The 25,976-nt window shown below is 38.0% G+C and overlaps 2 protein-coding genes across 6 annotated transcripts in view; one reads left to right on the top strand and one right to left on the bottom strand.

The window, feature by feature from the left end:
* The window catches only part of LOC6033823 (Kv channel-interacting protein 4), a 47,338-nt gene extending 36,485 nt beyond the window's left edge, over nt 1-10,853 (bottom strand). For 2 of the 5 annotated variants that reach the window (XM_038264186.1, XM_038264190.1), the window contains exon 1: nt 10,720-10,853. The gene's annotated coding sequence lies outside the window, so the exon portion shown is untranslated. Of the gene's footprint in view, nt 1-10,094; nt 10,305-10,332; nt 10,641-10,715 lie in introns of those variants that run through there. The other 3 variants (XM_038264187.1, XM_038264189.1, XM_038264188.1) reach the window with 3 other exon arrangements.
* Nucleotides 2,352-2,921, top strand: LOC119770049 (AT-rich interactive domain-containing protein 2-like). The gene is made up of 3 exons (XM_038264191.1): nt 2,352-2,436; nt 2,496-2,793; nt 2,854-2,921. Exons 2-3 carry the CDS (start codon nt 2,497-2,499, stop codon nt 2,905-2,907), a joined length of 351 nt encoding a protein of 116 aa, XP_038120119.1. The 5' UTR covers nt 2,352-2,436; nt 2,496; the 3' UTR covers nt 2,908-2,921.
* Nucleotides 10,854-25,976: the final 15,123 nt, after the last annotated feature.

Genomic DNA, 25,976 nt, shown 5'->3' with positions numbered 1-25,976 from the left:
ATTTGAGAAGTTGGTGTGAACACAGGGATAGACGTCATGCTGAGTTTAGCTTTTTTATGTAGAGCGTATTTGCAATAAATTCAAATAATTTTGAAGAGACACAGCACAACTCACATGGAAAATCAATAATATCATGATGGCTTTACCAAAAAATACAAACGGCACCATGCGTCTCCATGGAATTTAAATATACAGAGTATTACAATGGAGACACATGACACAATAAAGAACTTAGCTAGAAATATAATGAATGCTAAACTCAACAGCTTAAGAAAACAAACACCTATCAATCAACGTTAGTTAGGAATAGCTTAAAGACCAATCACCAACTATTTATTCAAGGATCATCATAATCAAGATTGTCCAGCAGCAGCAACTTCATCCGGTTCACTTTGACGGAGAACGGTGGAGTCCGTCGGCAACGTCACCAATCCCAGTCAAACGTCGTGGTTGGCTGTTTTAAGTTTGTTGAAGGGAGGTCATCGGATCGCAAGTTTATAAAATCGGACAACTCCCGGAACTCAAATGAAGCTGTCTTGAAGCATTTGGTGAGCCCGTTCTTTTTTTATAAAACATAAAACTCTCTCACTAATATTCTAACATTCGCTCAAACCACTCAAGACAACCACGCCAAATTACCATTAAATACGCGGTAGGGTGTTCCCTTGGTCGTTCGCTGTGAGTTGTGGATTGCCTGCTTCTCTAATGAAGGTTCGACTGAGGGGGCATGCTTATTAATTTCTCGTCGCTCCATACCCTCAGTGACGTGATGGGAACAAGGGCGTCTATGCAAAGTGTCCCTACACCCGCTACAAATTTCCGGCACTTGGGGAGGGAAAAGGGGAATGATTTTGATTTATGTGCCGGTGTTTGTAGCAATAAAATTCGTGCAAAAAAACTTATGCACGTGGGTGTACAGATTATGGAGTAAAAGATGATCGAATTGTTCACCTAGCGCTCACATGTGTTCCAGGACCAAGTTGCCTGCGGGTATGGGGATCATACATACATACATACATACATCACCAACTATTTATTCAAGGAAACTACACAAACACACTTTCCTTCTCACGTTTTTCATGTGACACGTTTCGAGGTTATGGATTGTATGTGGGACGGAAAATGGTATACGACACGTCCCGGAACTCACGCATATAAACGAGAACGTCTTTGCCCCTCAGGGTTGAAAAGTGCTCCCCCAAACTCCATCGGCAGGCAGCCAAGGAAAGTATGTGGCAAAGATTGATAAGGGTTCGAAAGGAAGGAACATAAATTCTTATCGTGATTGAAAGCTAAATGGAAGAGGGGAGCCTGTACGGGTTGTGCTATACGCTAATGAATTTATTATTCAATGGGAATTTAATTACAGTTATTGAAGCCGAGAGGGAGTGCCAACATTACTTTTATTTTGGCTAACATACTTTTTCTTGTCGTACAGTTAGCATGATATTAAGCTGTTTGAATCATGCATAAAACTAGAACTTATTTATGTAGTAATTTGAATCTATAGTAGCGTGATTTAAGAAAACATCAGAAACGTAGACTTAAAAAATGTTTATTAAAAATTTAAGTCCAGCTAAGTGAATGTTTTATCATGTTGAAGTTTCTTTAAGGATAATTTTATATAAATCATTGTCCTCAACATATTTTATTGGAAAAATCAGATTTTTTTTCAAATGCATTGATAACACTGAACAACAAATTTTTTGAACATGCTCAATTCGAAAAAAAAGCAGACAAACTTGCAATTTATGTTTAAAAATGCAAGGCCCAATGGTCTTTATTCAATTTTTGTGCCGTCATCTTTGGAGAATCGGGACACATGGAGCGAATTGGGACAGCAGTTTCAGCAATGTTGCAGCCTAACATTTTGATATTTTTGAGTGATTTTGGTTAGACCAGATTCAAAATATGTGCAGAAAAATGATCCCCTGCTCCACATTTCGCATTCACATTCCCATGGAGATTTTGATCTTAGCACACAAAAAAATATTACGGTAATGACAAAAGTAACTTACTTTTGAATTAAAAAGTTGTTAAAATTTGCTGCATTAAAAGTTTTTTTCTTGTTTTGAAAATGAAAACTTTTACTGTTACAGTTTTTGAAAATCTCATTGCTCACTGATTTAAAAGTTTTTACTTTTAATCCGACTGTAAAATTTCTTTCATTTTGACGTTCTCGTGAAACCGTGTACACCTAAGTCTCAAATGTAAACAAACACTTTGGTGGGTCCGGTGGTGCTGGTGAGTCTAGGACGCAAAGCAAAGCCGACCGCGGCAGCAGCCAGGACTCGGACGCGGAAACCTTCGTGAGCCAAACAGCAGCAGCGGAACGCCTTCGAAGGAGGGTGGTGCAGGAGCGGGATGAGGTCGAGTGCTCGAAAAGGACAAGGCCGGCTTCCTGCAAGAACTGCAGCTGTTCCACGGCCGGAATGCGTAAGAAGGAAGCTTGGGTGTTTTGTGGGGTTTGTGATTGATTTTGTTTGTTTTTGTAGGATGAGAGGTAGGAATGTGGATTCGCACCGGTTGTATTGGGTGGTGGTGGCCCGGGATTGGTGGTTGAAGGTCAATTCGCGTGAGGACTGGGGCGAGATCATCGAGGAGATGGCGCTGCCGAAGCGTTGCGTGAACAACGAGATTGCGTTGAAGAAGATTAACTTCCGGTTTTTGGACAAGTATGCGAGAGTTTATTTTCACGATGAGCCACCGACGAAGAGGAGGACGACGAAAAGCTACATAATCGGAGGTGGTCAGCGCAGATGTTGCACTCGGTGCCGGCGGTTTACAGCACCGGTGAGTATTGAGAATGTGTGCAGTGGCTAGCCAACTTCACTTACTTTCCATCTCTTTTAGCAACTTCCCGCCCACAAACACTCACGTCGCGACGGCGCAGCTTCAGCCGAATGAATCTGGACAGTGAGGCAAAAAAAAATCTGTGTCATTCTCGAAGTAGGATTATGTGATCAAAATCGAACTCCGTTCCGAGGGCCTCATCAACTCCATGTTCCGGATGCGCTTCCAGGATCGGGAACTCCCCGAATCAATGGCCAACCAATGGTATTCGGAAGTGGCGTACCGTATGAAGCAGAAGCTAGTGGAGAAGTGTTAAATACAAAAAAAAATGTTTTTTCCAACATACTGCTTAATTTTTTTTAAAATAAATTAAAAAACCAAGCACATTTATCTGAAATTATTTCTGTATTGCTAAATGTTGTGTATTCTTGCCATAAAAGGTTTCTTTTCCAATTAAAAGTAAAATACTTTTACCAATACAACGATTTTGTTCCATAAATGCATGGTAGTATCAAAAACTTTCCAACTTTTAAATTGAAAAGTTTGAACTTTCTACGAATATTCACCAACGCGACCTTTTAATCCAACGAACGATCTTTTTAAATTTAGAGTAATTTTTCTTTGTGTGTAGGCTGCTTAGAAATCGATCAATGGGAATTAAAACCAATTCTACCAGAGCAGAACAGCCAGCACCATGAAAGCCATCCATTGCGGCCGCTCCCATCTCCACCATTAACCAGGTAGTAATAATGATTAGGAGCACAAGAAATGTTGATGCTTAACCTACTTAGAAAAGGGTAGCAAAACCGTAGGCTCTTTTTCCCAACCCTATTATGGAACTCGATCAAATTGACCGTTTGATTAAATTTGATCGAATTTAGAAAAATGACCACCTGCTCCACAAGCGGAAATGCTTTTTTGGGTTATTTTAAGCATCTGGACATATTTTGAACGAGATTGGATGAGATTAATCTTCGATACCCGACCCTAAAGTTGGTGAAAAAATGTTTTTCATACTTTTTTAAATTGCTTATAACACAGAAAAAAAATGATGGTAATATTCATCAGGAAATGGTGACAGATTTTGTGGCAAAATAAATGATAAATTTTACCCCAGAAAATGATGAATTTTCATCAGTTTTTGATGAATATTCATCAGGTTCACATTTTTACACATTTTTTATGTAATATTACACAAATATATTATTCAACCAACCAAATTTTCAACATTCCAAAATTCAACTTTTTTTTTTCTGTGAACTTTTCAGCATCTTTGATATGTTCTACAAAGTAGTAGAGCATTAAATTTTCAATGAGAATCTCACTTTTTGGAACATTTGGATGGAAGTAGTGCACAATACAGTACACAGCAAAAAAAGTTGAATTTTGGAGTGTTAAAGATTTGGTCGGATGAATATTACCTCTATTTTTGTGTAATATTACTTTAAAAATGAGAACCTGATGAATATTCATCAAAAACTGATGAAAATTCATCATTTTCAGAGGTTAAATTATTTTTTTTTTACACAAAATCTGTCATCATTTCCTGATGAATATTACCATCATTTTTTCCTGTGTACGTTTTTTGATTTTACCCATACAAATTTCACCTTCAAATATCAATTGGTGAATGTTGACCGACTTAACTCATATTTGGCTCACAGTCCAAAAAAAGCTCAAGGAACAATATTCAACTTGTGGAGCGAGGTTTTGGAAAAGCCCCATATTCTGGGCAGCCTACACAGAAAAAAAATGATGGTTATATTCATCAGGAAATGGAGACAGATTTTGTGGCAAAAAAATGATTAATTTTGCCCCAGAAAATGATGAATTTTCATCAGTTTTTGATGAATATTCATCAGGTTTACATTTTTACACATTTTTTATGTATTATTACTCAAAAAAAGAGGTAATATTCAACCTACCAAATTTTCAACATTCCAAAATTCAACTTTTTTTCTGTATAGTGTGCATTCATTTCCAAATTTGGAGCTTTTAAGTGCTCTTAAACATGCTCTTCCTGTTCATACTGTATTCCCGATTCACCCCAGCTGATGGCATGGGGAATTAGTGCGAGCCCTGGATTCAACACGTGAAAGAAAAAAGTATTTAAAAATGCATTCTGCATTTCTACCACAGTTTTTGTGTGATCAATGTGGTACACAGAAAAAAAATGAAATATTCATCAGGAAATGGTGACAGATTTTGTGGCAAATTAAATGATAAATTTTACCCCAGAAAATGATAAATTTTCATCAGTTTTTGATGAATATTCATCAGGTTCACATTTTTACACGTTTTTTATGTAATATTACACAAATAAAGAGGTAATATTCAACCTACCAAATTTTCAACATTCCAAAATTCAACTTTTTTTTCTGTGTAGATGATTTGGTACATTTTGACAGTTCGATGCTAACGGTGACGAATTATTTTAAGAAAATCTACCACTAATTTACCGAAATCTTTAAACAATTTGGTTCAGTTGATTTTTTTATTCCGAAATATCTAAGCATTTTCAGTAAAATTGTTTTCAGTTGATTAGACTTTAATTTCCATAAAACAAATAAGTTTTTTTGAAAGGTGGGTTAGCGAAATACACTTTGAAAAATATTTGCAACGACCTAACTGAAATATCACCAAATTGAATCATCATGGAATGTTACGCATAGCAATTCCGGCAATCGTCTTTGAAGGTGACTTTCTGCGAACAAATTGAAATCACTAAAGGTTTGCAAACATAATTAAATTGCATTCCCCGAATTTTGTCTGCTATGAGCGGCAAATATGCTATCGCTTCATGCGTAGCCTCAGCGCATTTTTTTTCGCCGAGGTTCCAACTCCGTACCAAGCAAATCATCGCTATCGTGCTAACTTGTCGCGCGTACATTTTGAGCCAAATTGAGTTAAGACGATGCCACAACTCAACTCACAATGCGCCACTTTTTGACCTTCACAGATCCCCAAAATTCTATTTCAATCCTGAGTTACCTATTCAATAAAAAAACAAAAAAGCTCCGTGCATTTTTGTCACTTTTCATATGAAAGAAATTTCAATCTTGTCGTGCTATCTTGACACAGCCTGAAAATTAATGCACCTAAGTGCGAAAAAGGGATTTCAGATCAGAACGCGTTTGACACAAGTACGAGCTTAACTACCGTAAATATTTGTGGATTGTGATTATAGCTCGGTACTCCAGTAACTAAATTCAACCAAACTTCAGGACATTGTACAGAATGATCAACCAAACAAACGTGTTTGCTATTGTTTACATAGCGTGCTCTCGTTTGTGTTTACTCAAGGTCAAACGTTAAGACGCGTTTTTCTCGGAACGTCAAAAAGTGACGTGCGGCAAGTTAGCATGACAGCGTCGAAATGTAAAGTAAGTGTAATTGATTGTAACGGTTTGGCCGCCGCCGGCAACATAACGAGCATGATGTTGTTGGAGTTGGATGCCCAAAACCCGAGCACTTCAGCATCAGACAGTAAAAGGTTCAAAGGAATTCCTGGGAAGCACATAAAAGAGAATGAAGGCAAATGGTTGGATGGTTGGTTGGTTGGCTGGTACAGGGAGGAGGTTAAATGTCACGAAATGTTTGCTCGTGAGCCTGCTGATGATGGTGATGATGCCGAAAAACAACGCCCATCCCGCCCATGGCACTGATGAATCTGGCATTAGTCTGGTTGATCTCCCGACGACGTTCGCGCGATGTCACCACACCACTGATGAACCATAACGACGCAACGCCACCGCCATTGATGCCGTTTTAATTTGAAATTCAATCAACCCTCAGATTGAGACACTGGCTGGGTCGTCACGGTCACTTGAGCACACAGCACAGGGGGTCCTTCAGATTGTCTATGAAGATGTTTAGCTTGCTAAACGTGCAATTTCCTTATTAGCGTTGCACTTTTCTTGCACTTTTGTTCCTGCTCACACTCTGCAAACACTCTTGCTGAGTCAGCCCATCCATCAGTGAAGAAGTCTTCTCTTCACTAAACACACACGTGCTGGCTGCACCCGCTTTATGCCATGTGTCCCCTTATGTTGAAGAAGCCCGCGAGCACCGGACAGGAAGCACGCCCCGAAGTGGTAGGTAAACATTCCCACAGAACATAACAGAACAAAAAGCAACTCTTGTACAACTTCCGGCATCGTCGTCATCCTGCTCAAGTGGACATGTTCACTTGAGAAGTTTATCTTTTTGAAAGAGCATAGCTGTCCCATCTGCAGATTTTGGGTGTTATATTAGGGTGCCCAGAATATGGGACTTTTTTTCAAAACCTCGCTCCACAAGCTGAATATTGTTCCTTGACCTACACCCAAAACTGGCAGCGCTAGTCCGAGAGAATGATGGTCTCGAGTCGAGAGAATAGTGGTACCATTCACGGACGCAGAGAACACAGCTCGAGATGGGCGATAGAACTATTCTCTCGAGGTTCTTTTGCAAAAAAAGTTCATCCGTCAAACAAAAAACCAAAAGTGTCGACAACGGGAATCGAACCAGAGACCTTTGACAAATCAATCCAATGGCTTAGCTGCCTCGGCCACCACAGCTTGGTGACCATGGAGAAGTCAGAAGTCGATGTATGACACTTGTTGGAGATTTATTGATTCAACTAACGAATGAACTCATTTGTTATGATGGTGTGAGTTGGTACCATTATTCTATCGATTTTGGCACTGAGCCCTCAATAAATTTTGAGAGAACGATTATCTCGACTCTGAATTTTGGGTGTATTTTAGGACTCTGGGCCAAATATGAGCAAAATCGGTCATCATTTACCCATTGATACTCGAAGGTGAAGTTTGTATGGGAAAAATCGAAAAAATGTATGGAGATCCCAAGTTTCTTACGGTTTGGTCTGCACGGTGCGTTTCTTTCATCCAAATATTCCCAAAAGTGAGATTCTTTTTGAAAATTTATTGCTCTACAACTTTGTAGAACATACCAAAACTGTAAAACCCGATCCTGAAAAGTTATCAGCGATTTAAAAAAGTCATTTTTGTATGAAAAACATTTTTTCACCAGCTTTAGGCTCGGGTATCAATGGGTTAATCTCATCCAATGTCGCTCAAAATTTACACAGATGCTTAAAATAACCCAAAAAACCGTTTTCCGCTTGTGGAGCTGGGGGTCATTTTTTCTGGGCACCCTAGTGTTATATCAATTATTTAGTGATTTTTAAATTACGTTTCTGTACAATAATTACAGTTTACAACCAATCCATATGTTTCATGGAAATTGCAAACTGCTCAATATCATGTACTAAAACTTGTATGGAAAATTGTCTAATGGATACCAAAGGTTTAAAATACCCTATGGAGATTTCAAAGGAGAATATGCTCCCAAAAAACCTAAATAATTATAAAAGAGATGAGGTGCAATGCTTATTAATCTACAACCCAAAACGGAGAAAGTCTATAGGATCCAAAAATAATGTTTCAACTAATCTATTAATTGAAATTCACTTAATCAGCGATTCTACGTCAAACCAGCACGATCCAGATCAAAAGTGCTCTGATTTGGCTCAAATTTGGCATGGGAGATCCTTGGCCAAAATAATTCGACCCGTTGATTGTTTGTTAGAGGATTAGGCTGGTCCAACCCGAAACAGGGTGGACCAAAAAATTGCCTTTTATAACGGTTCTCTCAAAGACCACCTTTTTGAAAAAAATCATATCTCCGGAACGGAAATTATATCCATACAAACTTTGGAGAAAACCCATACGATCCTGTCTAAATATTTTTGGAAAATTCAAAGTGCAAGTTTTTCTGGGGACTTTAAAGTTCATGCTTCCGCTCGAGTTGAGCTTGTGCCGAAATATTGTTGGTCGGTGTTAAAACATTGTAATAGGGCCGAAGCCGAAGTGTAAACAGAGAGTCTATCATTTCCGTTCCTACACCCAAAACTGGCAGCGCTAGTCCGAGAGAATGATGGTCTCGAGTCGAGAGAATAGTGGTACCATTCACGGACGCAGAGAACACAGCTCGAGATGGGCGATAGAACTATTCTCTCGAGGTTCATTTGCAAAAAAAGTTCATCCGTCAAACAAAAAACCAAAAGTGTCGACAACGGGAATCGAACCAGAGACCTTTGACAAATCAATCCAATGGCTTAGCTGCCTCGGCCACCACAGCTTGGTGACCATGGAGAAGTCAGAAGTCGATGTATGACACTTGTTGGAGATTTATTGATTCAACTAACGAATGAACTCATTTGTTATGATGGTGTGAGTTGGTACCATTATTCTATCGATTTTGGCACTGAGCCCTCAATAAATTTTGAGAGAACGATTATCTCGACTCTGAATTTTGGGTGTATACACCAAAGTTAAAGAACGAGGGGATAGTCCTCACGAAAAGAAACGTGAGGAAAGTGCTATTTTGCGAGAGTAAAGTCCTCTCGCGAGTTCATTCCTTCATTGGAACAGTTCATCCTATTGAGTGGCTTATATGGACAAACGACTGCCACTTAGTCACCGAACCATGGTGGCCCATACGGCAAAGGCACGGTTCAATAAGCCGAAGGTCTTGGGTTCGAGTCTCGGTACCGGTACTTTTTTTTAATAGATGAACTTTTTTTGAAGATGAACCCATGAGTAAAGTACTCTCGGTAATTTCGGGATTTATCCTCTCCGTCCGCACACAGTACCATTTTACTACCGATTCGTGCTCTTTATCCTCTCGTATGCCGATGCCCAGTTCTGGGTGTAATGTAAACATATACTGACTTGAGCAGGATAGACTCTTTGTTTACACTTCGGCTTCGGCCCTATTACAATGTTTTGCTTGATTTAGTTCTCAAACTCCTTCACTCTAATGAGGGTAATTCTTCACCAACTCACACGAAATCGGAAAAAGTTGCCCCGACCCCTCATCGATTTGCGTGAAACTATGTTCTTATAGGTAACTTTTGTTCCTAATCGTGACGGAGGGGCGGTGCGACCCCTTCCATTTTTGAACAGTCGAAAAATAATTGGCCAAATCTTGTTTTTTGCAAAAAATCTCGTTTAAATTAAGTGTTTTTCTGAAGTATGGCTTTAATTCATTTTGTTATACTTTTTATTTATATTGCCCCCGACTGTCCGACTGGTTGATTGTACAATTTTCGTAAGTGTATTTATTTTCAATATTTTCAATACAAGATTTAAGGAATTCTAACAAGTAAAACGATGTTGTTATCTTTGGCCGTATGGCTTTTTGGGAAGTGTATCCCATATTATCACAAAACTAGAGATATGAATTGATATGTTCGATACGATTCTACGTGTGACCTAGTATTGAATTATTCAAACCTATTACACTTGAACTTGCATCCACTCCAATCGGGACAACTATGCAATTACGACCAAAAAGCACAGTAAAGTCACGTTTCGTTCATTCGGCGTTTTCCGTCACTCTTACAAGCCCTCAACCCGCTTCAATGTAACCGTGGGGGGATGTTTCTCCTCGAGAAATGAAAGCTCTTGACTTTAATTTTCCTTGTTTTTCCTGCGCTGTCCACCCCCACCTTCACGGCGACAGTGCACTCACTACTCATCTCGTTAGACGACAAGCAGCAGCTTCTGCAGCACTACGACGACGACGACGACGTCGTCGATGATGATGATGATTATATAAGCGAGACAGTTAGTGCCTGCAAGTGGCTGGAAAACTGCATTTTTAAGCTTGTGATGTTGTTGGCTCCGAGCCCACCGATAATCCTTGAAAGTGAAGAAAAGTCGCATTCACTATGCAGCAGCAGCACACCCCAATTGATCGATTTGCACACAAGTGTCACACAAATGTCTTGGACTATTGGCCATGAACCTGAAGTGGCGACGCTGGCTTGCGAAAGGAGTAAGAAGGCATTTTGATGGAAAAAAAACTATCACAAACAACAATTGGATTTAAAAAAAGAAAAGTGGAAAACCAACCGACCGAACAATCCTAGAGGAACCCCCAACCGGAACGACGCACCGCACTCTGGAGAGCGAAAAACACAAGTCCGAAACTTTCCACCGACCCCGAGACACTGAACGAAGCGGCTGACCGATTCCAACCAGTTGGCCAACTCCTGCCTGATAAAGCTGAAAACTGACACATAACATATGATTGCATTCGACGACGCCTGCATGTAAACAGCCACAAACTCCTACAACCGACGTCGACAACGATATCGGAAGACGCCGAAAGAAGCGAGATGCAAGCAGAGAGAGCCCGAGCTTTGAGCACACCGGAAAGAGAGATTCTGCGCAGTTCACCGTTCGTCAGTTGTTCAGTCAGCCAGCTGGCCGAACGGTTGGTCGTGCGTGAAAAACTCGTGAAACGACAAACGAGCGTGTTGATGATAACAGAAGCATTAGCAGCAAGCACGCATTAGTATCTCACTCACACCCGCACGTATGTTTTCGTGCACGTGCTCCGTTGGACAGATCGTGCGAATCGGTGCGTGAGTTGAGGTTTGGTTCATAATAAGCGGCATTTCCCGGAAAATCTGAAATTTTGAGCCTCTCGTTTACTGTTTTTAATCAAAATTATATAAAGTCAATCAGCGACATAAGTTAAATTCTATACACAGCACATTTCGTCGCCGTCGTGCTAACTTGTCGTACGTGCATTTTGGACCAAATTGAGTTGAGAACACCATTTTGTGCAGCTCACAATGCCTCACCTTTTGACCTTAACAGACCCCCAAAATTCGATTTCAACGACATCCGAAAAAACTTCTCGCATTTTTGTCACTTCACATATGAAAGTAGTTTCAATCTTGTCGTGATATCTTGTAACTCCCGGAAAATTGATGTAAGTGTGACAACAGACCAAAGGGATTTCAGGTCAGAACGCGTTTGACGCACGTGCACGTTAGGCTACCTTAAACATTTATAATTATAACACGGGTCTCCAGCAACCAACTTCAACCAAACTTCGGGACAGTCCACAAAATGGTCAGCCAAACAAAACGTGTTTGTTATTGTTTACATTGCGTGCTTTCGTTTTTTTCTTTATTCAAGGTCAAACATTAAAACGCTTTTTTTCTTGAAATGGTGGGTGCGACAAGATAGCACGACGACGTCGACTTATTAAATAAATCTTTTTTAAGTTCAATACTACCAATGCTTCTTAAATTTGCCAATTTAGAATGTTTAAAACTTAACATTTTAAAAAATACTGATAACCGTAATTGGTGAAAATACTAATAACCGTAATTGATGACTCAACCCCTTTTTTAAAGAACTCAACGTTTTTACAGCAATTACAGCCCAGAAATAAAAACATCAAAGTGCCGTGGGAAGCGATGGAAGAATCATCAAAAGAATGTTCTTCAAGAGAAAAAATCGGAACGGAACATGGCTTTCCTCTCTCGCGCATGATAGATAGGTAAAAAAAACTCAAAAAAATCATCATCTATATTATTCGGCAAAACATCTAATTCTCTACTATACTTGCAGGTATAACGTCACACGTCGAAAAATGATCTCAACAAAACGTAATAAATTGATTCAAGTGGTGCTAACAAGGCGATTCACAAAAAAAAACTTCAGTTGATTGATTTTCTTCGAAAAGTTAATTCAGGATCAATTTCCTTTGGCATTTTTCGCCTCCTATCTCATTCGCGGATGGAAAAGTGCGCAGGCGAAAATGATTTTTATGCGATTATTCCACCCCCGTATGGAAAATCGGGACAGCTGTGTAAGCTTTGTTATTGCACAAAATTTTGATATTTTTGACTACTTTCTGATAGAACTGACGCGGAATAACAAAAAATAATGTATATTTTTTCCAAATTCCAAACCCGAATTCAAACTGTAGTCTCGATTCCCCCAGTTGACAGTAGTTAAAGTTCTATTCTTCAATGTGCTTTCCCATTTTGATAGCAATATGTCATTGCTTAGTCATCAATATTCAATTATTATACGTTGGTAAAAAATGCATTCTTTATAAATTTGAGGTCTGCCAATTTCAAATATTTCAGGTTTCTTTTAAACTGTAAGTATGGGGTACACAGATGACTTGAATAAGGAAAACAGCTTTCAAATATTGTAATTGTAATTTGTTGTTTTATTGGTTACGATATCCTATTCTACACCCAAACGGGGGTCGCATGATTGTGATGCATGGCGGCATGAAAGTATATCAGAATCTGCATTAAATCTGTTATCATGCATTATGGAATATAGAGGTATGACATTTTTGCCCATTACCGACAATTATCGACATTACTGACGGCTGAATGATTGTATTGCAAAAAAATCCTAACAGAACGAGGATTGAACCATCAACTTCTTAGATGTTTATCCGATACGCTACCACCGCGCCATGGACGCTTGATGAATTGCGAGGGACCGAGCACCAACATATTCTTCTCTCTGGAGTGTTGCTCGGAGACGCTGGTGAGAACTGCAGATCGCTGACATGTTTACGCGCGGGAAAAATTAGCTATGAGCTTGCTGCAAAATCTGTTAAAAAATGTAACATTTTCTGCACCAAATCCACTGTTGCAGATTTTTATTATTTCATTTGGGTGTATCGTTAGTTGAAATACTGCAGCCCAATTTGAAAAAATCAATCTCTGGATTAAATTTTCAATAGGTCCTGTTCACGGAGAAAACCCATCGCATACAGGTAACTGTAAAAAATGACAAAAATCTAAAAACAAGTTGACAGAGTACGACAGAGACAGATATTTACGTTAAACCAGAAAAAATGCGATTAGATTTAAGGATTTCAAAAAAATACTAATATAGAAATATCCTTTGCTAAATTTACCAAAAAAATCAGATTTGGCGTTTATCAAATCGAGATATTTAAAAGAACTCTACCGCGATAAATAAAAAAACTTCAATAATGGAGCTGAATATCCTGAATCTTCGTAGAAGATCCTTTTTTTCAAAAAATGAAACTGTTAACTTTGACCGAAATATAAGGACAAACTATGAACTTAAAAACAGAAATCATTATTGGCTGGATTGGAAAAATGTATTGCTATTTTTTCAAGGAACAAATAAAACAGTTTCATTTACTATCTAATCACACCAATTTCACCCAATGCCTCGTACGAGTCACCAATTTCATAAACTTTCGCAATTTGCTCTCACGTTTCACGAAAATGTGTGCTTGCTGGTTTTGTCTGCCAGCTGCTAGCAAGTAGTCGCGAAGATCCTGAATGTTCCGAATGCTAAACTTGCCTCCTGAAGCATCCACCCAAAATACGCGATAGTATTTGCAGCTCAAGCGAAGGGTTCGTTGTACGTACTGATCCAGAAGAACGCGGCGGCTGCTTTCGTTGAACACTATTTCACCGCCCTTGTGAATTATGGTCACTTTGAGAGTGCTGGAGTATGCCATTGTTGGTTTGATTAATTGAGCGAACTGAGTGAACTTGGTATCAATGAGCTACAATTTATATGCTACATTATTTATACCTCAATACATTGCTACCAAGTAGGTAGGTACCGCGTCATTGCCAATCATACCTAGAGATAAAATGCAAATGCATACTTATCTACCTACGATTTCAATTCAATGGATTGTGTATTTTCAATTTTTTTTAAATTTCACTGAAAAGTTCTCACTTTAAGTCTTTTTTATATTCTTCAAAAAGTTCTTGTGTTTTTATATTTCCAGTGATTTGTTAGTGGCTTGCTATTCAAAACACAAACTAAGTTAATCCACCGACTTGTTTGGTAGCTTTTACTCTCCTACCCAAAAATGAAACAATTTTTTTTGCATAACTTTTGAGCTATATTTCGAAACAAACAAAACTCAAAAAATGTTATAGTAAAATTGCGATAACTTGGGATGGTTACAAGCAAACCCCAAATGTTTATATATTTATACTTTGTAAATGTCTGTTCTACAACTTTGTACAGTATTATTACACTCTAAAAAATAACCCTGCAAAGTTACAAAATTGACATAAAATGACACGTGCCAAAAAAGTTTAAAGTTATATAACAAAAAATTACAGAGTTTTTAAATCTATTGTTTGTGTTTGTTCGATGAACAATACGTTCTCGAAAAAAAACGACAATGTAGCACCGGCAGTCGAGCAGTTTTTGACAGTTCGCTCAATGTATACATTGTACAAAAAAGCAAAAACTGCTCGAATGGAAGTGCTCCATTGATAGGTACTGATTTTCCAAAACAAACAATTCTGAACATCGAATAGCACTACATAGAACTCCTCTCCCGTCACGATGCTTCGGATCCCGAGAATGAGACGGCAAAACATTGCTCAGAGACGCACGATCGCACAGAGAATGGTTTCGTTGACGAGACGGCCGGAAAATGGCCAAGGTTACCCGCGACGGGCGATATGGCCGGAGATTTGCACTTTTAAGCACGCCACCGTCACTAGGGTTTACAAAACGTGGGTGTGACACGTCGTGGCACCCTCGAAATGGTGGGAGTTGAATAATGATTAAAATAATATTTAAGTGACATTTGTAGTTGTTTTTAGGGATTGATACACCATTTAAATATCACATATAAAAATGTGTAAAATGTGTAATATTACATCAGGAATTGGTGAATATTCATCAGTTTTTGGTTCAGGTTCACATTTTTACACATTTTTTTATGTAATATTACTCAAAAAGGGTGAATATTCAACTTACCAAATTTTCAACCTTCCAAAATTAAACTTTTTTTTCTGTGTTCAAAAGTTTGATCGTTAAAAAGACTTTTTCAGTTTGTACAAAGTCATACTAAAAAGTGGCAAACTGTCACTTTTTACACTCACAATTACTGTCAAACCAAACGTTTGTTAGTGTGTGTGAGCTTCGTGTAAAGAGGCGGTCAAACTAAAAAGCTCGTTTTACAATAAATGGTGCCAAACCATCGGGTTTTTAGAGCTAATGTTTTTTTATAGAAATTATTTGTATGGAAAAAGGTTTTGTTAATTTTTAGATTTTTACAGTTGTGGATCTAGACACATTATGCGCAAAATTTAAATATAATAAATCAATGAAGAATTACTCAACAATGTACTCTGTTGCCACATTGTTCGATCAGCACAATGTAGTGTAGTGTCACCTACCACATCATAACGCGGTCTCATTAAAAACCAGCCATTAAAGTCGAACTGCGAAACGTAAACAGTTTGGCGCCCCAACTCCCGAGAGAGTTTTATTTTTTGCCCCAACACACTAAAGGATTTATTAGCCTTGAAAAAAAACACGTTCGCATGGGCAGAATACTTTCATGGACCATTATCGGGCACGGTGCGGAACAGAACCGTCTGCCAGGCCCAAAACGCAACCCAGGTAGGGTGTATTATTAACCCGGCTTGTTTATGCCCATCCTCACCCAACAGACATCATGAAGAAGGGGGAGGGGCTCAGGTACGTGAGTGTTTTTAAATTTAGACGTTAAAAAATACGCCAACTTGCAACATTACCAGACGTTATGGTGACAGTAAAGTTTCCATTCAAGCCGCGGGTTTTTCGTTGTCCCCATTAATCGAACACACTTTGTGAAAAGTGTTATTTATGGGAGTACGTGATGGATGGCGCGAGGAGAACATTGTGACTGTGGCACTCTCGCTGTCAACATGACAATTTCACTTGAATCACGCGTTTTCTATTTTAGCTATCAAAAACATATTTTAAATTTGGCTCAGGTTTAACTAAATAAAGATACCGTCTGAGAAATATTATATATTTTTTAATTATTGCTGTCAAATCAGTATTGCCTTTCAATTAAATTCTGATCAAATCAAATGTCAGATTCCTCGGGAATCTTGCACAATATATCAAATGTGGTGAAGTTATACTAACAGGATTTCGACATACGATTTAAAAAAACTAGGGTTTTCAAAACACCGCGCGAAAAAACGCAAAAATGATGAAAACGGGAAAAATCAACTGCAATAACTTTAAAATTTGAGCGATGACTTTAAAATTTGTGATGACCTATACTTTTTTGGGTACTGAAATTTCCGTCATCGATCAAAAAAAAACTCTTTAAAAATCAACTTTTAAATATTTTTGTTGGAATTGTTCAATATGATACCCTTGAAAAAAAACACTTTTGGGTGACTTGTTTTGACCCTACCTTCCCTCTAAGATTTGGTTAATTTTCAATTGATTGGCATTTAAGAGGCAGTATTTGTAAATATTGCTCGGTTTGTTCTAGAGGTCGTATCGAGGTGCTCCGATTTGGATGAAACTTTCCGCGTTTGTTTGTCTATACATGAGATGAACTCATGCCAAATATGAGCCCTCTACGACAAAGGGAAGTGGGGTAAAACGGGCATTGAAGTTTGAGGTCCAAAAAACCTAAAAAATCTTAAAATTGCTCGCATTTCCGTAAAACTTCATCAATTCAAACTCTCTTTGATGCATTCGAAAGGTCTTTTGAAGCACTTCAAAATGTGCCATAGACATCCAGGATTGGTTCGACTTTTTCTCTTAGCTTTTGCAAATTACTGTTAAAAATTGATTTTTTCGGAATCCTCGGACAATTTCACGTAAGTTAGTAGTATTGGAGTTGTAAATTTGATTGGAAAAATTGCCATTTAGAATGAATTAAAATATTTTTTTACAATTTGTTGGATTAGGGGTAAAACAGGTTTTCGCTGAAAGTTTCATCCAAATCGGAGCACCTCGATACGACCTGTTACACATTGGTGAAAAACTCGCTCTTAAGGTACAGTTCATCAAATTCCTTCATATTTTGGAAACATGTTAGTAAACTGTCTATTTACAAAAATACTACGTTATAAGTTTTTCGATGTTATTGAAATTGTTTTTGTTATTAAGAAATAACGAGAGGTGTATCGTAGTCCCATAAGCTAACACAGCAAGCTGAGAAAAACGCATTTCAATTTTGCCCCACACATCGTCGCTGTTGTGCTAACTTGTCGTACGTGCATTTTTAGCCAAATTGAGTTAAGAACGCCATTTTGTGCAGCTCACACAGTCTCACCTTTTGAAGTTCACAGATCTCCAAAAATCTATTTCTATTTCAATAAAAACCGAAGAATAAACTCCGTGCATTTTTGTCACTGTTCATATCTTGTCGTGCTAACTTGACTCAACCTGAAAATTGATGTAAGTGCGACAATTGATCAAAGGGGTTTCAGGCGTTTGACACAAGTACGAGCTCGACTACCGTAACATTTTCAATCATAACTCGGGACTCCGGCAACCAAATTCAACCAAACTTCGAGGCAATGAATGGCCAACCAAACAAAATGTGGATGTTATTGTTTATTCAAGGCAAACATTGAACGTCAAAGAGCGACGTACGACAAAATAGCACGACAGCGTGTTAAACGTATGTGTTAAATGTTCGAGAAAAAAAAGGAGTTCCTCCAGATATCAAGAACCTATAAAAAATGAAACGCTTTTAAAAAATTGTAATTTGGATGGAATTTTTTGTTTAAGACTCATGAGTGTTTTTATTTTGATTTCTTGGAATAAGATTGCATTATATCAAATGTGTCTCTTTTCGCCGGGGGTAGGAGTGACATTGGGTCTAGGGGGTGATAAAATGTCAAAGTGTTTTTTTTTTCGGATTTTACCATGTCTCATGGTACGTTCGTTTGAAGGCTAGTTCCCCACTGGGTGTCGCACTCAGAGCTGTCAAAGTGTTCCTTGAAGAAACTCGCGCTAGTTCCACACGAGTTTCGCTGCCATGTTGGAACTGAAACTCTAGTGCCGCACTCGATATTTTTTCAGTTTCATGCGAGTTCCACGCACACTGACAAATGACGTTCGATTGAACCAAAACTGACGCCGACGAGTGCGACACTCAGTGCCGCACCGGTTGTCAAACGAACGTACCATCAGGTTCTTCTCAATGAAACTTAATTCTGTTAAAAGTGTTGTGCTGGGGACATCTTAAGATGACTTAGCTGAAACAATCTCGTTCCTAGAACAAATCCTGTCTTTTTGGTAGCCGTCTAATGTTGAGGTACGTTTTTGGCCAAAGATGACTTCTTGAAAAATCAAATTTTATTATTTTTGTTGGAATTGCTCGAAAAGTACCCAAATGTTTGAAAATCTCTACTTCAAACATTGTAGCCTGTCAATACGATTCCCTCGAACAAGAAACACTGTTGGAAAACTTGTTTTTACCATTCCTTCTTGTGTTCTTGTTGGGTCTTACCCCAGTAAGGCCTGGGTTCAATCGTAGACGGACCCGGTGGAATTTTCCGAGACGAGATTTGTCTGGGAAGTAATACAACGTCGGTCCATTTGCGTAAAAGAGGTTTTGGGTGACTTACCACAAATAACATTCGGACGCCTAGAAATGAGCAGAAACTTCCAACAGAGACCGCAAAAGACCCGGGGGTCGTTATAGTGGATTGATTTGCTTTGATTTTTTTGTATTTGACCATCATTTAAGTTTCATTTGACCCAATTTCAACCTCTTTAAGGTGTGAGATTGGGTCAATTTTCAAACGATTGGCATTTAAGGGTAGAGTTCATCAAATTCCACCATATTTTGGGATAATGTTAGTTATTATCTAAGAACAATTCGACGTTACAAAAAAAAAGCGTGAGCAATTTTCCATGAATTTGAGAACTTGGAAAAAGCCGGACGTTTTGATAAAAACCTACCATTGATAAATTTTATCATTTTTCATAACTATAACACAGTTAAAGACGTCATGCTTCTCCATCTAACGTTCATAATCAGATACTTTTGCTGGGGACGCATGGTACGGGAATATAACTCAAACCAATTTCGTGTATCTTTCCTACAAACAGTACAATATGCCCCCATATTAAACAACTTCATCTGTTCCGCTTCCCAGTTCCGTTGATTACCGCACTCTTCAAGAGATCATTAGTTCAATGTTTCACTTTCCACGTGAAGCTATTTATATATAGTAGAGAGGCAAAAATCAGAAATATTTTAAGATCCTTCCTTCACGGCAGTGCCACAAACACACAGATTTGTTTGGCACGATGCGATGGCATCTAGAGCAAAACAATCATCAACAGACGAACCGTGGGAGAATATTTGTTCAGTTGAATGGCAGCGGGGAAGATTTAATAAATTTATACTGCAAAACAGCTGACACCACAGCAGCAGCACTGGTCCAAGAGCACACGACAACGTGGGGGTGGGCATGTGGGGTAAAATGAAAGGTCTTTTCAACGGAAAACTCATCAATCATCACCTCTGCACGTTTACCAAGTTGGTCTTGCTCTGAGCATAATTGGTAAAATTTGTCACCGAGCTAAACAAAAACGGATGAACCAAACCCCACTCAGCGAAGCCGATACTGCCCTGAACTAATGCTATGCCATTCGAAAGGTGGGTGGGTCACAAAACGGCGGAGTTGAAAATAAAAATGAAAGCTGAGAATTTTGCAGCATTCGTGTGAATAACACTATATATCACTCATTCATGGTGGAAAAAATTATTAAGATACCAGTAGCAGGTGATGATGTGACTTTTATGTCCAAATAAAATGAGACCTTCAAACTTGACCTAGGAGTTTAAGAAAAGATCGAGTTTTAAGACTTTTTTGAAAATATGGCTTGATTTATTGAAGTTCGCTACCGGTTTGTTTACATTTGTATCTGGGCTGCATTTAAAAAGAGGATTCAGTGGCTATTTCTTAACATAATGTAACATGTTTTTTTTTAAAGGTTAACGTTAGCGTTCCATAGGTCACCTTCCTTAACACTGGAACGCCCAACACATGTCCAACTTACACTGACGCCCTAGCCTCCCAAAAAAGTTCGAACGGTAACTTCAACTCGCTGGTTCTCGGGCATAACTCAACCAATCGGGACGATTCTTGTTTCCAATAATTTGTAAGAATGTCCAGATGATCTTTAAATTTTGCAGAACTTGATTAAAACAAATCTGTCTTTTCTTTGACCGAAAACATCGTTCCACCTTTTTTTCTAAATGACTGCCTCCGCGGAATTTTTGAAGAATTTTTTTCACGGGCAAAAAAAAAGTTGGAACGATGCCTTTGATCACAAAAATTACAGATTTGATCAAATTGAGTTCTAAAAAGTTCTAGGATCATCTAGACATCCTAACAAATCACTGGAAAAAAAGAATCGTCTTGATTGGTTGAGTTATGCCCGAGAACCAGCGAGTTAAAGTTACCGTTGCAACTTTTTTTCGAGGCTTGGGAGTTGGAATGTTAAGGTGTCATCAAAAATCAAACCATTAACGACCCCAGGTCTTTTGTGGTCTCTTTTAGAAGTTTCTGTCCGAACCTAGGAGTCCGAAGGCTTGAATGGAGAGAGCACCCAAACCTCTTTCTACTCCAAGGAACCAACCTTCCACCCCAGGGTTCGAACTGACTACCTTTGGATTGTGTGTCCAACAGCCACCAGCGATTCCACCGGAGCTGGCTTGGTTTGGTGTGTTGTTTGTCTTTATAGCAGAAAGACGACTTCCACACCTGGAATGAGACTTAACGGCCTAACAGCAACCAAGACCGGGACCGACGTTTTACTTCCCCATCCGATGGAAGGTTGGAGCAGATGGCAATCGAACCCATTCGACCAAGCCTGCTGCCGGTGTCATGATAAGGTCCAGTTTGTGACGATACACTTACTTCCCTTTACTGAGCAATCGAATCCAGAAGGGAAAAGATCACCAGTTGTGATCTATAGCTTACGTGTTGAAAGCGTTTCCACTAGGCTACGTGCCTCGACCCTAGAGCCTACCATGCGTCCCCTCTAAAAAAGAGGAGAAAAGCAACTCGCGACAATATTTTGAGGCTAGGAATTTTGGCAGGTATGATTTTCATAAAGTATTCGCCTCCTTTTCTCTCCCACAGAAAACTGGGGACAATGTAACTGTCAAACAGAGGAGAAAAGCAACTCGCGACAAATTTTTGAGGCTAGGAATTTTGACAGGTATTATGTTCATAAAGTATTCGCCTCCTTTTCCCACCCACAAAAAAACTGGGGACGAAGTACCGTAAAACGGGGTGACCTTGATAGCCGGGGTGACTTTGATAGGTTTGCGATTTTTCCGCAAAATGAAGAGTACAATTAAAATACGTAAGGAATGGTTTAGAAACAAACTGACCGTGGTAGAGAAGTGTTCAAAGTATCTCAAGAAGAACTTTTCATAAAATTTTAACAAGTTTAAATAGTTAGTTAACTATAGTTAAGAAAATGTTGATGAAAGTCATTATTTTAAACTTCTCAAAGTGTCATGATTTTCTCAATGAACATGATTTTTAATCGGAAAACGGAATGCATTCTTTGGACAATTTTCCACTATGAGAAGGTTAAATAAATTTGTAAATAATAAATAATATGTGTTTTTGAAACACCATTTTAAAACAAAATCTCCAAATTTATAAGCAATTTTAGTTAAATAAATTTCATCTAAAATGTGAAAACTTGTGATTCGTGCTTCAAATTCTGTAAAAAATGCAAAATAAATCGATAATTTTATAAGCAAAACCAGTTTTAACAAATTTAAGGCGAAATTTCGACTTTTTAACAATTTTACCTTAAATTTATATGTATTTTGCTTAAAAGCTTATACACTTAGTTAACTAAATATAGACATTGTTTTTTTTTTCTTAAAAACTATATCAGCTACTTTAGTGATGGTACATTTAGGGTACAAATAAAGTTTGAACATCTTAAATATGATTTTAACAAGAAAAACTATGACTATCACAGTCACCCCGGAATTAAAACTTAGAATTTTTAACGTAACTATTTTTTTAAACATTATTGAAAAAACTTTTATTCTGAAATAGTGCATGGACTTTGTGTAGTCTACCCCAGTACATGTTTTAAAAATATCAATCTTGAGAAAAACCTTACCTGTTGGAAAATATGCTAAAAACAAATTGAAATCCTATCAAAGTCACCCCGGTTTACGGTAGCTGTCAGACAAGGCCAAATTGTTAAAATCACTCACAAAATGAACTTTGAGTGATTTGAGTTCATTTCTGACGTCACGATTTTCTCCTTTATATCTCAATCTCAACAATGAATGATGGTGAGTTCGAAACAGATACGAAAGACAGTTAGTACATAAGGGTTTGAGCAAGGTTTGAGTGCTCACGTCATACGAGTCCTTAACAACCTTAGAAACATAAGCTTACTAGTGGGTCCCAGATCCATATTTTCAATAAACTTCATCATCCCGGTACGAGAATCGAACTCACGATCTCTGGATTGGAAACCCAGCACGTCGCTAGTCGAAACCCATCCCCTACCGGTCAGTGTCAGTGAGCATATTTGCTCCTTTAAGGGATCTGACTTTGCCGAGCCAGACAGGAATCGAACCCATCACCTTCCGCTTACAAGGCGAAACCCGTAACCTCACGGCCACGGTAGCTCATAAGCATAAGTCTCAAGTATGCTGCAGGATTTTTTTACAAATACAATGTTTAACTATAGCAAAAAAAATTCTGTGTAAAATCGCATGCAAAAGCATGCACATCACCTTTGTGAGAAAAAGCATGTAATATTGTATGAGAAAACGTGTACACAAAAAGCATGTACCGAATAAAAAAAATCAGGTCTGATCACTCCAAAAATAACAACAATCCGGCGAGAGTCATATTCAGATTACCAAGTCCGCGCTTCAACCCACACGGCTATCTCGCCGCTATGAAAATAATCGGATTGGCATTGTAAGAGTAGGTTTTCCGTACATCGTATACAGTGTTAACTGCATACGATGTATGGGGAAACTACAGCTACATCGGTGAAGATCCACCTGTTTTCATAGCGGTGAAATAGCCGAGTGGGTTGGGGCGCGGACTTGGTAATCTGAATATGATTCTCGCCGGATTGATTTTATTTTTGGGGTGAGCAGACCTGATTTTTTCTTCGGTACATGCTTTTTGTTTACACGTTTTCTCATACAATATTACATGCTTTTTCTCACAAAGGTGATGTGCATGCGATTTTACCATCGGATTTGTGACAAATATTTTAATTTAATGTCAATAACCATTCTTTTATATCTTTGAGCATGCTTTACAACTAAGTGTGGTAAGATAATTAACTGCCTGCTGGCACTGACCCCTCAGATCGCCTCCTGAGCACTTGGTTCATTTGTTGATCAACATGAATTAACAAACTACATTTTAAAATGGAGCAGAATTTGTAGAAATTTGATGTTATTTTGTCGAAATGAATCAATAATCTTTTCTGTTATAAATTAAACTTGTTTTATTTACGGATATGGAGAAATTGCATGTTTAGTTTGAATTGTTGCCAAAGATTTGACAGAAAACCTATTAAACATATTATGTTTTCACGACTAAGCTATATTTAAGTCATAGAAACATTTATCCCAGCAAACCACTTTTCTCTCATGACAACCATCCTGTATTGAGAACGAAATCACTATCCCTGACAAAACCCATCCCACTGGTCAGTGACATTAATGATTCCACTTTGTCAGAATTTGATACGACCAAAGCTTTACATCCGTAAGAGAAGTACTTATTTTTACACACTGAAACCAATAATCTTAGTTATGGTTTATGGATGGTCTGATAACCTTGTAGTATGAATATTCAGGCACCAATAATTGTGGAGTACAATAAATATTACTATGGAAACAGTGAATTTGGGAGTAGTGTTGTTTGTTTTGGAATTGTTCTTGAATGAAGCTGTTTCAAAAGAACTATTTTTACTAGCAAACAAATAGAATGTCCAAATAAAGACTTGATTATAAGTTTGCGAAACAGCCCAGTTTAAACCATCCAATATCGATAAGTACTTTTAGGGTGAACAGAGAGCCACGGAATAATTATGCGTAGAACTACAAAAATCGGTCGAAAAATTTCAATCACATTTTTCTTAGTTGCACTTTTTCGAACATAGCTAGAACGGCAGTATATTGAGCATAGTTCAAACATACTATTATTTTTTTCATGAATGTCAATCCTTTTAATTTAATTGATATTATATCAATTCAACTGTTCCTCATCCCAACATTGGAGCAGTACAAGAGCCACAAAAACGTCCAAAAGTTCTTATGCAAAATTTGCATAACTCTCCGAAACAAAATACTTTCATAAGCACAAAATTGAGTTTTAGAGTTTAAGGCTGATAACTCTGAAGAAAACATGCAAACCCCTCATGTTTATTCATGTTTTGTCTCCTCTACAACATTGTAAAACATTAGTATGGGAGAATGGGGAAACTTGATCCGCTTATTTTTTTAATCGCAAATAGTTCCCTTAATTTATCACAACCTCGTGAACTTTTGCATGAGTTGAAAGCTCCAAAAAATCAACTATTTTGGCTGATAAGGGTATTTGATCAAATGAGTTCTTTAAATGATGCCGAACGTTTAAAAAAACATAAAACGGCATTACAGTCCAGACTCGATTATCCAAAGGCCTTGGCAAAATTTCATTTTGGATAATCGAATCTAATTTTTTTTCAATGTCTTATTTTTGATTGTCGAGCTTAATTTTTTTTTAATTATGACCCCTTAACTACTCTAAAGTGACTTTGATTTTTTTAATTCCAAAATGGCGTTAATGAAATATTAGTATTAAATATTAATGGGCAATCAACCATTCAAATTTGACTGAGATTGGGCCGCAGAACTCAAATTTGATGTTAAGAGCAAAAAAAATGCGAAATCATTTTTTTGCTCATGAATCGATTATCTCAAGTCCCGTACAAACCTACGGATTATCGAACATCGGATAATCGAGTCTGGACTGTATCAAAATATTAGGGGTATCTTGACCCCCCCTTCAACATTTTGAAGAAACATGTTTCTTAAGACTTTTGTTTTTGTGTAAGTTACAGTAATTTCAAATTAAACCTGTACGTTTGTATTCAAAATGTAACAAGTTCAGTAAAAAAAAGGATTAAAAAAAACTAAAATTAGTTTTTTACATTTACAATTTACAAAAGCTCGTATTTTTGTTTACAAAACAATTCAATAATTGTTCAAACTGCACCTCAGCTATGCTAAGAAATGTATGTACGAAAAACTAAACTAGTCGTTTTAACTCAACCTTCCCTTGGTATAAAAAAAACACACATAAGGTATTGGGGTCCTTTAAACATTGAAAAGTCGTCAAAAATCCAAGTTGAGGCCTCAACTTTGACGACCTGTACTGCCCTTGATCGCATGAATGTCCCACATGCATTTTCATCGATTTTTAGTTATTGATGAAGTTTGGTTCAAAATCGTGTGCTCTTTCAGAAAAGCCTATAACATCCAGCACTTTTTTCAAACAATCAGGATGCTCCAGGTTGCAT

Source organism: Culex quinquefasciatus, chromosome 3 (assembly GCF_015732765.1).
Source record: "Culex quinquefasciatus strain JHB chromosome 3, VPISU_Cqui_1.0_pri_paternal, whole genome shotgun sequence".
In the NCBI taxonomy this organism is placed as follows: Eukaryota; Metazoa; Arthropoda; class Insecta; order Diptera; family Culicidae; genus Culex; species Culex quinquefasciatus.
Note: the sequence above shows the minus strand (reverse complement) of the source record. Positions and strands in the feature narration are given on the sequence as shown.

Bases quoted from the DNA above. Each gene is read 5' to 3' on its own strand.
- LOC119770049 (XM_038264191.1), top strand. From the start codon at position 2,497: ATGAGAGGTAGGAATGTGGATTCGCACCGGTTGTATTGGGTGGTGGTG. The intron at 2,794-2,853 runs GTGAGTATTGAG...CATCTCTTTTAG, and splicing joins GCCGGCGGTTTACAGCACCG to CAACTTCCCGCCCACAAACA.